This window comes from Protomyctophum bolini, assembly GCF_963924005.1.
Source record: "Protomyctophum bolini genome assembly, chromosome: 19".
NCBI lineage: Eukaryota > Metazoa > Chordata > Actinopteri > Myctophiformes > Myctophidae > Protomyctophum > Protomyctophum bolini.
The window spans coordinates 31,992,151-32,006,960 of NC_137880.1; the positions used below are offsets into that span (position 1 = coordinate 31,992,151).

A 14,810-nucleotide genomic window follows, 5' to 3' on the forward strand; every position below is an offset into this window, starting at 1 on the left:
AATGCCACGAAAATAAAAAACAGAAAACAAAAGTGCATAACCGCAAAAGCAGGAACTGATATTTTAAAACCCATAGTGTCAAAGAAAGAACAGAAAGATGATCTCCTGACAAAACATGAGCAACGTGTTGGATTAGTATACAACAATATATTATTTAACCGTACAAATAAAACTATCAAATGTTATGTATGGGAAAGGTGAAAGTAATAGCAGAGGAGTCGATCGTTTCCGATTCATCTGCGAACTGCAAGCGCCATCTTGTGGTCTAACTGTGGTAACTCACTCAAACTTGTCCAGCAATGATTTTACATAGTACATGACATGGACACAGAAGGACAACAAATATAATACACAAGCACATACACACAGAAACAAAACCTTACAACCAAATATTACAAAAAGCAGGTGCATATGCCTTCCTCTAGTGTGAGGTCAGTTAAGATTATTTTAAAAGTAGTAGTAAATGAAACAAGGACATTCAACTTCAATTTGTTTTGACAATTATTCCATAAATGTGGAGCATACACCCTGAAGGCAGTATCTCCCAATTTAGTAGTAGTTTTTGGTGCCTTCAACAAAAGCTTATCTTGTGATCAATAAAATAATAAAACTATTTCAATATTGGTGTTCAAATTATTGAAAACAGCAGTAAACATGACATGGAAGCTGGATGAAGAAGCTATATAATGGAAAATATGTGTGCTCACGGAAAAACACAGATCAGGATAAACAAGTATTTTATTTGAACATTTATTGTAAATTAAAACAAAACAAAAATGCAATCCCTGCCGTCTTATCCATAGGTCATCTGTGCATGTCAAGTTATATTTCAAGCTTTTCAAACTTTTATGGGTCTATTAAAGAGTCAAAGACCAATTGAATTTAGCAATATAAAAACATGTTAATATACATAAGCTTAAAGCATTGGCAAGCACTGATAATGAAGCTAAGGTCACCACCACCACCTCTCAAATTCTCAATCAACATTCATATTCAGACTTAAGTGTTAGTGTTTGGTTCATGATGGGGAAGCCATGTTAAACTACATTTACACTATGTTCTCACTTCTCATGGTACTAACTGCCAGTGCCTGGTGTATACAATGTTAACTTAACTAACCATAAACTAGTTAGGCAGCAGGCTACTGAGGAGTTCAGTTCTTGTCAGCAAGCGATGCATACTATGATGAAGTATATGAGGTATATGATTTAGTATAAAATCAGCCTTAATTGTGCAGCGAGCAAATAGCAAAACATTCAGACAGTGAAGTTTTGTGCGTGCGTGCGTGCGTGCGTGTGTGTGTGTGTGTGTGCGTGACTGCGTGTGTGTATCCAGTTTGATCTGCATTAGGACACGGACCCCCATTTGATAACATTTTGTATCTGCGGGACCCCAATCTACACTGTAAAATTAGTGTTTAACTGACTCTGGGAGGATACAAATAGAATTTATACATTCTCCGAGTTACAGACCCATAATTGTGCATTTGGTTCAGGGGGGCAGTCAGACAGATATTTTGTGAAGCCACTGAGGAAATCGGGATTTCCTGAAAGTTCATATAATGGCCTGTTGTGGCGCTGTCATTGGACCCAGAAAAACCCATAGCCCCATAGAAGTCCATGTATTTGGGCCCAACTTCACCTAAACTGTATTACCTTAATAAACATGGTCATGAATACTTTCTGCTTCCAGTCACTAGTTTAAAGTCTAATTTCTAATGTCATAATATTCTTTTTGGAAAATGATGGTCCCATTTATTAAAATAATGACCATAAAGTCCCGTATGTTCTGAGGGGCGTGGCTACCGTTACAGTCTATGATCGGGATTCCCCTCCCACTCGAGTCAAAATAAAAACCAACGGAGAAGAAGGGGGGAAGTCCCGCATCGTTTTCTGGGCCAGCCAATGGCCAGCTGGGCCAAAACGGATCTAGAAAGATGGCGACTTACAATACAAGGGCTGACAGGCTTCATTTTACGTTCATGTTAGACCCAGAGAACGCTTTGTCCATATTTTTTACAGTCTATGATTTGGTTACAAACATGTTAGCTGGGGATCCCCTATCTAATCCAGGGGATCTCAACATGTAGGTCGGGGCTTTTAAGACCTTTCTAGATCTGCTATTTCCACAATATTTATCTGTGGAACCGAAAATGTAATGCCTACGTTCCAAGGGTGGAGGATCCCCAGTTCAAATATGATTATTTTGGGTGGGTCACGGCCTGAAAAGGTTGAGATCCAGTGATCTAGTCCTTTCTGTGACTGATGGCGCATACTACTCCGTTCTTAGGCCTGATAGTGCCCACGTCCTGGATGTCAAAGCACTGTCCAGGAACCAGGGTGAAGTCAAACCTCTGCAGGAGTTTTGCCATCACAAGCTTGGCCTCCATCTGAAAGCACACACCAACACCAGACTGATCAATGATGCGTGTGGATGTACGAGTCAGGGTTAAACTAAAACTAAAAGGGGAAAAATATGTTGACAGTAACGGTTACAAATGGCTTTCACATAATGGTTTAGTGGCAACAACTCAGTCACACAGCTTTTCTTCAAGCATGGTGCACCAGTCCGAGTTACTTAGGTAAATCACAAGGTGGAATCTGTCATTACAGAGAGGTTGCAGCTTGTGGCAATGGTCTGTAATTGATCATATCATTATAATTAAGTAGCACAAGTAGCCCTGAACACATGAAACTGAAACTAAACTAAAAATCACACCCGTATAAAGTGAGGGGCGCTAATAATATATTAAAGTCTAACTCATGTTGCTATGATTAGGTGATGTAAAACAAACATTAAATTATCTTTATTGTTAATGGAATTTAATGTTTGTGTTAGGGACAACCTGACGTAAATCTTCCCTTCATTGTCAATGGCGTTTTTAAAACAAACTAATATTAAACCTGTACACCCTTCAAAAAACGAAAATGAGCAATGCAAAACTAACTAAAACGAACACAAATTATGTGCGTGTGCGTGCGCACGTGTGCATTTGTGTGTGTGTGCATTCGTGTCCATACCTGAGCAAAATTCTGTCCCACACATGATCGTGCTCCCAGAGAAAAGGGATAGTAGCAGTAGTAAGGCCTTGTAAAACAGATGACACAACTTGTTATTACACAATAAAGTGACACATAGTGATATACAAAGATAAAACCTCAATCATCATTGAGGAATTTACAGTGTGTGCACTGCAAATCCTTGGACTCAGGTCTTCTTTTTACCACATGTGCCATGTTTTTTGGAGTGCCTGGCCAAATTGAAAGCAGCGTTGCCATGATTCAGAAATTGAATGGTTTGAATGGTAGTGAGGGATTGTTTTTCATCACCCAGACTGTATTTTACCTGTGGTGAAAATAGGCATAATAATACAGATGACAGATGGTCATCTGTATTATTATAGCTATTTTTACCACACAACACCCTTGTAAGACAAAGTATAAAATGAGTGGTTACATTTATTACCATGTAAAAAATGTCATTGTTAGTGACTTACTTGGGAACATCTGGGTGGAATCTGTCCGGATCAAACCTCAATGGGTCCTTAAAATGTTGTTCCAGTCTCTGGGCCACATAGGAACTGAACTGTGAATGTCATGGGAAATCCAGTTGACATCTTTCTATGAAATTTAAATAACTATACTGTATATACTATAGACTATACTATGCCTTCCAAGGACCCAGGCACCCAGCACCATTCTTTACGACAGGGATTCTCTAAAATCTGTAAAACTCTCTAAAACCCCAGGCCGCAGGCTGGTCTGGGATCTCAATCCTCTTTGGGTATTGATAGTTGAGGAGACCAGGGCGGCACATCAATGTAATGTATTCCAGTGGTTCCCAAACTTTTTCATGTCAAGGACCCCAAATTGACACTAATTAGCCCACGGACCCCCATTTGAAGAGATATGCCAGGGACCCCCATAAGAGAAGATTTTTACAGCTCTAGCAGTGATTCTCAACCCGTTTAATTTCAAGAACCCCCAGTGTGAAATGCAATAGGCTACGGACCCCCATTTAATGGGGACCCTCAATTTATATTGTAAGATCAATGTCAATTTAACTCTGAGAGTGTACAAATGGAACCAAATGGACCCAGTTACAGACCCGTAATGGTCCATTTGGTTCCAATATTTAGCTGGGGACCGGCTGGAACGCCTCAAGAACCCCAGACTGAGTGAGTGAGCCAGTGAGGCGTCACTCCGTTGTTTTGGGTTGAGATGTGCAATGCAAACCTTGTACTGTATCTTGCTTGTTTGGGACTGTGTGCGACTGTGCGTATGTGTGCGTATACGTTTTGTGTAGTGCATGCATATCTATACCATTCTTGACTGTTCGTTGCTTTATGTGATCTTGTCCTCGCTTGTTTTTTCTCTTTTTATTTATTTATTTATTTTGGGGGGGTATTTGTATTGTTTTCTTGTTGATTTTTGTTTCCAGTTCTGTCACTGTCTTAAAGAAATTATGAAAAAGCTAAATCGTAAAAAAAAAAGAGCTGACCCATTTTAGCTTCCTTAAACCTTCAGTTGAAGACATGTTGCTTTACAGGAAAACATTTGTATCTAAGAGACTCACAATGGCCACGGCGCCTCCAGGAATGGTTATTCCATTGATGACAATGTCTTCCATTATGTCACGAGATGTCACTGGAGCTGGGGGATATAGTCTGAGAGTTTCTTTTAGTACCTGACAGGGAAATTGTAAGGAGAGAAATCCTAAGAGAAAGCCATGCTTGAGCTAGAACAGGCAATGAAATGGTTCTATTTTTAGAGGAAAGCATTTGTAACTCTGATATGTGTACTGTACCTGTGAGAGGTAGGTCAGTTTGCCCAGGTCCTCATAGGCAATCTCCCGCTTCATTCCGATGACATCATCCACCTCTTTCTTTGCTCTGAGAAATCAGGTAATAGGTCATGTGACAGAAATGGCTTACTCTAATATATACTCTGTTACATGACTATCACTTAACCAAAATGTACCTAAACTGTATTTTCAACAGTGTCAGGTTGGAGGAAAGAAATACAATAAAAAACACATTTCTGTCAAGCAAAAGTGTTGTGCGGCAAAGCATAAATTTGTATTATCATTTATGTTTATATAGTGAGAGTCCATTTTAATGTTGAGCACTAAACTCATATAATAAAAAACGTTGACAGCCGAAACAAATTATTCCAGGGAGTGAGCACATTGTCACATTGTCTACTAAACAAACTGTCAAGGCATGAAATATACCTAATCCAGGTATACTGCTGCAATTGCAATATTTCAAAGGGAAAGAAAGTTAATGTGCAATGTAATTTCTATCCACCAGAGAGTGTTAATGTTCATGTTTTCAACTAAAGACAGCAACTTAACAACATTAAAATATCTGCAGGAAATGTTTGAAATAATGCTATAATATTTGTTTTAATGCTATATTTGTTTAACGCAATTAAACCACCCATTTTCAACATTTTACTATGTCATGAATAGAGTTGTTGTGTGGAAATGATGCCTAGAACTGGCGGTCTGAAAGTATCATTATGAAGTACAACTCAGTAACATCCCAAAGATGTACTTCATAATGTTACTAAGGTATTATTAATGACATAGTAAAATGTTGAAAATGAGTGGTATTCCCCTTTAAGCACACGTGTTCTTTGTGGAAAGATTATGTGATGTTAATTAGTTCTTTTTCGTTTCTTTTAGTATAGGTTTTATGACCTCAATTACACCCAAAACAGACAGAATTCAGCCTTAATTTTAACTAACTTTTAAGTTTGATTTTTGTAGAAGAGCCAAACTAATATTGTTTATGGCGTTTTCTTTGATTGAATAATTGATTGAACACACGTGTACGATGTACTATGGTTTGATTTGGGTGTGTACTTCTAAATAAAGTGTTGATTATCGTGTATTAATCTAATTATAACTAATATTATACTAAAAAGGCTGACAGGCACTTTTTTATGTCAGTCAATCAATCAAGTCAACTTAATTCAAGAGGCAGATGCCTCTTGAAGTAAATGTAATATTCTTTAGGGGCATGTCATGTGATCTACCTGCACAGCCTATGTGATCTACTGGTACATCGTGATCTACCTTTTGGGCACCCCTGCCGTATACTATTGTATTATTTTCCACCACCTCGAGCTATATCCACCTCAGTGGACAGTCAAGACGGGCAGTGTCGGTAGGCCAATCAGAGGCAGGGGGGGGCGTTACCATGTCTATGCTCAGCCACACATTAGATACACGCGTTGAGAGTATACCTATATGGTACTTGATGAAATGGTTGACATTACTTACAGATATTTCTACAGGTTCTTTCATGCTAGCTTCACAGTAGACGTTATAATAAAGTCTGTGCATGTCACAGTTGAGCAAGTGAACACAAGCACCCTCTAGTCACTAGTCTCTAGTGGATAGAACTTAAATGAATACATTTAGCCTTATCATGTCTTACTTCTCTAGTATGTCAGGGTGTCTTCCTAGCTCGATGACGCAAAAGCCAAGTTGACTAGCAGTTGTTTCTTGCCCTAAAAAATATTAAATATTAATACTTGAATCGGTAACATAAGACAAACACTACCTGGTGATTTTGAGGGTGGCATTATAGGCGGAAATTGTCAAAAGATGGTGTGTGAATGTGGGAAGTGAGGACGCTGGCGTCGACTGTTCGCCACAATTAATGTACGAATTTCAATCCGGCTTCAGAACATCCCACTCCACTGACACATGCCTCCTCTATTTGAGCGACCACATCAAACACGAGGTGGATGCTGGCAAATACTGCGGCATTGTCATGCTGGACCTTGACACCGTGAACCATTCCATACTGGTTAACAAGCTAAAAGCTATTGGTTTTGATAGCACATCAGTGAGCTGGATGCAATCCTACATGGAGGGGAGAGAACAGATGGTGGAGGTGAACGGAACACTCCACCCCCCCCCCCCCCCCCCCCCCTACCAGTGAGCTATGGCGTTCCACAAGGAAGCATAAGCATACTAGGGCCTTTACTGTTCCTAATATATGTAAACGACATGACAGCTTGTGACTGCAACTTGTTCCTGTTCGCAGATAACTCAGTACCTTGGACAGGAACAAACTGCAGATTGAAAATGCCCTCAGCTCTGAACTCGGTAGAATCTGCACCTGGCTCGCTGATAACAAACTATCTTTACACCTGGGAAAAACTGAATCCATTATTTTTGGATCAAATAATAATCTCAGCAAGGCTGATGGCTTCACGGTTAGAGTGGGTGACAATATTATCACACGAAAAGATGAAATTACGTACCCAGGTTCCATCCTGGAGGCAAATCTTTCCGGTGATAAAATGGCCACCAATGTAATCAAAAAAGTCAACCAAAGAACATGATTCCTACACAGGGTCTCCTCACTGGTCAACAAAAACACCTTGAAGACCCTAAAAGGAGCCCTAGTACAAGGTTTCTTCGACTATGCATGCACCTCTTGGTACCACAGCACCTCAAAGGCCCTGAAAACAAGGCTCCGGACTTCCCAAAACAAACTGGTCAGGCTTCTACTGGGCCTCACCCCCGGAATCCACCTCACCCCAGCCCACTTTGACAAGCTGGAATGGCTTAGTGTTGACGACAGAGTACAGCATCCTGCAATGGGTATGGTCTACAAGATTCGATACACCACCAAGATACCCATGTACCTGTCAATGAAGTCCACACCCACAACACCAGAAAGAGCTCAACAAACCATGTGCAACCCAGATTCAGCACAAACAAGGGACTAAATTATTTTCGCTCCTATGCCAGCAAAATGTGGAACGCCCTACCAACAGTCATTAAGACATGCAAATCCCTTGACTCCTTCAAAACCTCTTTCAAATGGCACCTACGGACGGCTGCAATTCGAAACTGGCCCCCGTAAAATCTGAATCCCCCCCCCCCCCCCCATCCACCCCTTTGCAAAATAGAAGTGTATATTTATACGTCTCTAAATGTTTTGATGAATTGAACAAGGTGGACCCTCTTGTAAAACAAGTGTAATGCTTTATTGGGTCGTTTTTGTATTGAGTTGTGCATGAAATGTACTGTAATTCTGCAAACTGTTAATAAATACGGTACTTCAATCAATCAAACTCACCCGCAATGAAGAAAGTCATAAAGTTGTCCACCATCACTTCGTCATCCTCTTCCGTGGTTTCCTCTGTAATGAAAAATAAAGTGAGTTAAAGCTGCAATTCATAACTTTAAAAATTTTAGTGAATACATTTTTATTTTGACCAATCTATGAGTTGGTCTCTCTGTTCTTCTATTGAGAAATGCAGATCCTGTGTTCAGATATAGGATGTGAGCAATTGTGGGTGTACAATTGTGGGAAATGTAATATAGGATAATATAATGATGTATTTGACCAAATAAATAGGCCTACATCAATGTAGATATTGTGACTATTGTATTGTGACAATATATATTTTTTATGTCACAATGTGACATGACACTTGGAAACACAATCTACTACCAATATTGATATACCGGTAACAGATATATTTCCCAGCCTTAATGTTTATTGTAATTTATTAAAGATGTGCAACCTTTGCCAGCAGTTTTAATGATCTGTGTGAGGATGTCCTTGGGCACATCTTCACCACTGTGCACGGCAACCTTTCTGTCGTTAATCCACTTTGCTCCTGTGGTACGCAGAAACTGGCATGCCTGCTTCACCTCATTGACAAATGCCCAGTTCTTTGGGTTGTACTGGAAAGGACAGAGTTTTAGGGCTCAAACTCATGAATGTTACACTGATACATGGATTATCTAATCTTTTAAATTAATCTCAGGTAAATGTGCCGCATTGCATACCTGAAAAAGGACGTCTCGGATAGATAAAACCGTCCCCTTCAGGCAGATCTCAATGGATTTGGGTAATGGTGACTCAGCTTTTATCAGCAGCTCTAAATCCACCCCAAACGCAACCTTCATTTCAAACAATAGAGGCCACACATAAAGGAATTTAAACGTCGTCAATCTTCTCACACACTATTTCGTCTTTTATGTTTTACTGTATTTACTCAGGGAGGTAGCTTAATTTCAATTTCCACGCTCTGCATAAACACACATTAAACCTGGGAGCAGGCCAGTACACGAAGTCTTATAGCCTACTGTTGGCCACTGAGTAGCTCCACTGGAGCGGTTGGAGGTTTGGTGCCTTGCTCAAGGGTTAAATATTGGGCGGCAGTGTCTCAGGGGCTAGTGCGGCCGAATTGAAACAGTCTGGTTCTTGTTGCAATTCCCCGTTTACACTGGGAGTGCGTATCAAGAAATGGTGCTTTAAGTTGGTGTACTGTTTAAATGTCTTGTAACTGTTGCAATATAGATGCTGTGAAAAAGGATATGTCAGGACAACTAAGGGCACCTTACCCTGGTAATAATGTCAAGTGTAACACCGTTGAGTAGGGGGAGCAAGTTGACTTCTGTTTTGCTATCTGCAGCTTCTTCAAGTTTATTCATGAACTTCTCTGAGGTGTCATTGAAGGTGCCTGTCAAACCTCTAAGGTATCTACAAGGAGAAAACAACAATGAAGCCTTCATAATACTGCACACTTTTGTGTGTGAGCATGTAAAAAAAAAAGAATTCACTGTATTTTTCTAGTCTCTGTCTAAGGAGTCATCCTTAAATGTTTTGTAGTTGTTCCCTGTACTGTTAACAGCTGCCATAGGTATCTTGAACTAAGTGAATGGCAGAGATGTTTTTTATTATTATTATTACAAAGAAATTAATTGCAGAGATGTCTTACAGGCTGCTGAAGGCAGGGTCGATCATGCGTCGCTGTTTGTACCATTGTTCATGGTTCTGTGCTGTAAGCAATCCACTGCCAAGGAACCTTGTGGAGAGATAATAGTCAGGAGAGAGTGTGTGTGTGTGTGTGTGTGTGTGTGTGTGTGCGCACGCGCGCGTCACGTGCATGCATGCGTGCGTGCGTAGCAGTGAGCTACTTTCCCATGGAAAATAAAAGATAGGTCTAAACTATATTAGATGTTTCAATCATTTTGACATTGCTGTGTAAACCTCCGCTATCTAAACAATGTTGTCCTCCCTGCCCACAGCCAGGGCATAATGGAAAGGATTTACAATGAACCTCGCCCAGCTGACTCACTCCACAGCAGCGGTTCTCAAAGTGGGCGCCGTCACTGTGGCAGCCTAGGGTGCCGTGACGCAAGTCATGGGGTGCCTCAGGATACTTTGATAACATTTGGAATTAATCAATATCACTTCAGTTTAACCACTAAAGGTTCAGGTGGTGGTTAGGCAAGTATGGAGTTATTTTCAATTTGTCATACTGGAAACTACTATTGAATATTCTCAAGTTTCCCTCGTGACACACACAATCTTAGGGAGAAAGATTTACATATTTACGTAGAGCAATGACATAAATGTAAAATTATATAAAGTAACAATGTAACTCAGGGATGAAAAGGTTATATAAATTATTGAGAATTACTGTGGACTGATCTAGAGTACGTAGCAATAGTGACTAGACTAAAGGCTAAGTGTCGTATGACGGAGCATAAAGTAGGATTCAAGGTAGAAGCAATGAAAAGATAAGATTTTTGGCAAATGTTTTTCTTTATATGGTTGAAAGACAAAATATAGACAAACTAAGGAAATTATTTGTTGTTATATTTGACACTGCTCTTCATATTGTAATTATGTAATACTTTAACGAGGCTGTCCTAAAGAGGTCATTTGTCCACCAATCGACTTGACTCTTAATTAGGAGTTGTAGCCAGGGGTTAGCTGAGTGGTGAACATTGCTCTTGTCTTCATGTCTTTATGTATATAATATTGTTTTGTTCTACAAATTTCAGTGTGAACTGACAATAAATTACAATATCATATCATGTCCTAACAGGAGCACCTTTGAGAGTTCCTGGACTAGTGAATTACAGTACCTCTGCCCAAACAGACTGAACACCTTCTGGTAGACCATCTTATCTTTGGGGTACTTTGAGGACATGAGGATTTCCTGCAACAAAGAACAATAACAGAGGGCCAATCCAAAGAATAACTTTTTTCTTTTTCTTTTTTTGACACATTGTTATGACGAATTGGGTTAACCCTGTAATTAAACAAAAGTGTGAGCCTAAAAGTAGACATGACAATACACTGGCATTGATGTTTGCTTTTCATGTGTCAGCACTCAGCAGGTCCCTCGTTCATACTTTAAGCACAGGTGTTTACCTTGGTGGCCTCTGGACAGCTCACACCCAGCATGACAGTACCCAACATGTTGATCCTGTACACTGGTCCATAGCTCTGAGTCCTGTATGTAGAGAGCAGCATGTCATCAAAGTGTTTTGACTTTCCACCAGGATTGGTGGTGATCTAGTATGACATTCTGTGATTAATGGGCCCTGTTTTTGCAATTCCTGCACATCCACACCAGAGATCCCAACCACAAACATTTCAGCTTAACAAAGGGAGTGGAAATGATCACTTCTCCCTTAGACAGGCGATCACCCCCTCCTCTTTATACACCCCCTTATTTTTGAACAGCTATGGCGGGGGGCACACCTTAGCGCACAGCCACGGACAGACGAAGCTGACTGACGCAACGGACAGATTCCCGGAAGCGCTCTCCTCCGCGTCACTCAGCCGCAGGGGTGGAGCTTCTTTTCCATCCACCAGCTGTCTAAAAAGCCGGAATGACGTCGGGCGTCAGCTTCGTCTGTCCGCGGCTGTGCACAGCCTAACACACAGACACACACAGGCCAGGGAGGAGGGCATGTACAGTACAGTACAGTACAGTACAGTACAGTACAGTACAGTACAGTACAGTACAGTACAGTACAGTACAGTACAGTACAGTACAGTACCACTAATTTCTTCTTCTCTTTACAAAATAGTGTTTTATAATTTGTGGTGATATTGAATTTTGTTTTGAATGGAAAGGACCTGAATGGACCTGAATGGAAACAAGACAGCTTTTTTGTTCTACTATGCTATCCTTTAGATAGAGTTTAGACCAAGTGTTTGACTGTACATTTCTGTCTAATAACGTATTCAATCAATCAATCAATCAATGAATGTTTGATGTCATAAATATCCATTTGTCTTCAGTATTATTGTCTCCCCCCTCACAGTATGGTGACCTCTGCATGTTTATGTTTAAAGTGATAATGCAACTGAAAACTGGACGTGTTCATTTAAACGAGAGCAAAACGGAGATCATAATTTTTAAACCCAGTCTTGCTAGTAGACTTGGACCCACAAAACCCACTGTAAAAGGTGTAAAAAATTACTTTTTAATGGATAAACAGGTAAATTAACTTAAATTAAAATCAGCTTTTTTCCAGCTCAGGGTTTTATCGAAGGTGAAGCCTTTTTTAACTTTTGTTGATTTTGAAAAAGTTATACATGCTTTTATTACTACCTGCCTGGATTAGGCATACTGCAATGCTATAGCCAGGGTTACCACTTGCCAGCTTGTTGACAAGCACAAGAAGGCGTGACAACATGTCTTCTTAGTTTTACTGTTTTTTTCCCCACCTTGTTGTTTATATCTCTATATGTTTTTACTTTTTTACTTTGTTTTTGTTATGTTATGTAAAGCACTTGGTCAACTGTGTTGTTTTTAAATGTGCTCTATAAATAAAGTTGGATTGGATGTTTATCTGCATGTTTGCAACTGAAAACTGGACATGTTTACATTAAGACATTTCTCACCATTCCAAGAATTGTTCGTGCAGGTTTCCCCTTATCGTCGTCGCCCTCACTACTGATGGTACATGTCCGAGGAAAAAACTGTTCAGGGACAAATGTAAACATGTGAATACAATTATTATTCAGCGAGAAGTGAGAGAAAAAAATGTTCCTACTTAAAATCACCTGTCTCTTGGGGGTCCAGGAATGTGATCATACTTCCAATGACTGTATTTGATCATACAACAAAACCGGATAAATGCCACTAAAATAAAAACACCCACAAACAAAAGTGCATAACCGCAAAAGCACGAAACGAGAGGGAAAAAACCCATGTCTGTCAACAGTCAATAATTACTCTGAAATCACTAAATAAGTAGTTCAGCTTTAGAATAATAGTTCAGCTTTACGACACAAGAAGCAAGGCGCTGCTTTCTAGTGGTCTGAACTGAAGAAGCTGGGTTGAGATGAGTTCACACAGCATAGGGTTATAAATTATCGCTAAGAAAACAAAGCCGGTGTATCAGATTTGGAATGATGCCACGAAAATAAAAACAGACAAACCGGTGCATAACCGCAAAAGCAGGAACTGAGATTTAAAAACCTTAAACCTATAGTGTCAAAGAACAGAAAGATGATCTCCTGACACAACATGAGCAACGTGTTGGATTAGTATACAACAATATATTATTTAACCGTACAAATAAAACTATCAAATGTTATGTATGGCAAAGGTGAAAGTAATAGCAGAGGAGTCGATCGTTTCCGATTCCTCTGCGAACGGCAAGCGCCATCTTGTGGTCTAACTGTGGTAACTCACTCAAACTTGTACAGTCAAATTTAGTCTAGTATTGGTGAGGCGAGGTTATAGTATTGGTTGTGTAACTTGTGTTGTGCTGGCCTAGCTGGTCTGATGGTATATGTATATGACATATATGTCCGAGGAAAAAACTGTTCAGGGACATGTGAATACAGAAAGAACTGAGTGAGAACAAACGAGCAAAAACATTTCCTAACTTCCTACTTAACATCACCTGTCTCTCGGGGGTCCAGGAATGTGATCCTCCTTGATAAGACAACAAAACCGGATACATGCCACTAAAATAAAAACAGACAAACAAAAGTATAATAACCCCCATGTCTGTCAACCTACAATAATTACTCTGAAGTAGAGATGGTCAGCTTTACGACACAAGAAGGAGCGAATGGAACACCTTTCCAGAATGGAATCTTCAGAACAATGGAGGGGGGGTGGGCCATTCATTATCGATGCATAATTTTCATTTGACCAACAACAACAACAAACTGGTTCTAAATGTTCTCCTTTGACAAACAACATTGATTCTAAATGTTCTAGTATGAGAAATAAGGTAAAATAAACATGAAATAAACATGGGCGAGATGTCCGTGCTTTGGGGCGAGATATCCACGCTTTGGCAAAGGGGCGAGACAGCACACAGCATAGGGTTATATAAGTTCATCTCGTATAAACTAAGGACATAAACACGGAAGGCGACTTGACCCAAGTTGACCGCCGCCCATAAATATAGGGAATGGCTCCGGGGCCGCAAGCCGCCTACGCGTTCAGAATTTTGAGGAAGATCATTCTCCTTTCTACTGGACCCTCTTGTAAACAAGTGTAATGCTTTATTGGATCGTTCACTCACAGTTGACAGTTTTTGTATTGAGTTGTGCTTGAAATATACTGTAATTCTGCAAACTGTTAATAAATAAATACTTCAATCAATCAATCAACTCAATGAACATCGCCTTGCTCGGATAATCTGATAAATCACCATGCAATCTCGTAATGGCGCAACATTGGCTCCATAGCTCAGTGGTTAGAGCACTGGTCTTGTAAACCAGGGGTCGCGAGTTCGATCCTCGCTGGGGCCTGCGATCGAATGTATTTTTCTAGGATATTATCCGAATATGATGATTACAAACACAGCTCATTGTGCATTGTCAGATGATTCCCCTGTTAAAATACAATAGCCTACCCAGAAGCAAACCAGGAAGCCATATTTTAGCCAATTTTACATGGATCCGGTGAGGGGTGGACTACTCTAGTGTCCACGGAATTTATTTTATCCTCAATTTATCCTGTCCCTTTACAGATGTACGTGGACATGGTGACCAGCAGGGG

General features: G+C 40.1%; 1 protein-coding gene across 3 annotated transcripts; it reads right to left on the reverse strand.

Annotated features, from left to right (window-relative positions):
* Nucleotides 1-720: 720 nt before the first annotated feature.
* On the reverse strand, nucleotides 721-13,160 carry LOC308333815 (cholesterol 24-hydroxylase-like). 3 transcript variants are annotated; one of them, XM_080790309.1, is made up of 15 exons: nucleotides 12,851-13,160; nucleotides 12,689-12,766; nucleotides 11,204-11,285; nucleotides 10,915-10,988; nucleotides 9,759-9,845; nucleotides 9,382-9,520; nucleotides 8,824-8,937; nucleotides 8,556-8,718; nucleotides 8,105-8,167; nucleotides 6,446-6,518; nucleotides 4,807-4,891; nucleotides 4,576-4,686; nucleotides 3,497-3,564; nucleotides 3,021-3,087; nucleotides 721-2,389 (listed from the first exon to the last, which is right to left on the reverse strand). In XM_080790309.1, exons 1-15 carry the CDS (start codon nucleotides 12,997-12,999, stop codon nucleotides 2,246-2,248), a joined length of 1,497 nt encoding a protein of 498 aa, XP_080646435.1. In that variant the 5' UTR covers nucleotides 13,000-13,160; the 3' UTR covers nucleotides 721-2,245. The 3 variants fall into 3 exon arrangements, 2 of the variants coding, with proteins under 2 accessions (XP_080646435.1, XP_080646434.1); XM_080790308.1 differs by having other exon boundaries at nucleotides 3,497-3,585; XR_013965827.1 differs by having other exon boundaries at nucleotides 2,327-2,389; nucleotides 3,497-3,580.
* Nucleotides 13,161-14,810: the final 1,650 nt, after the last annotated feature.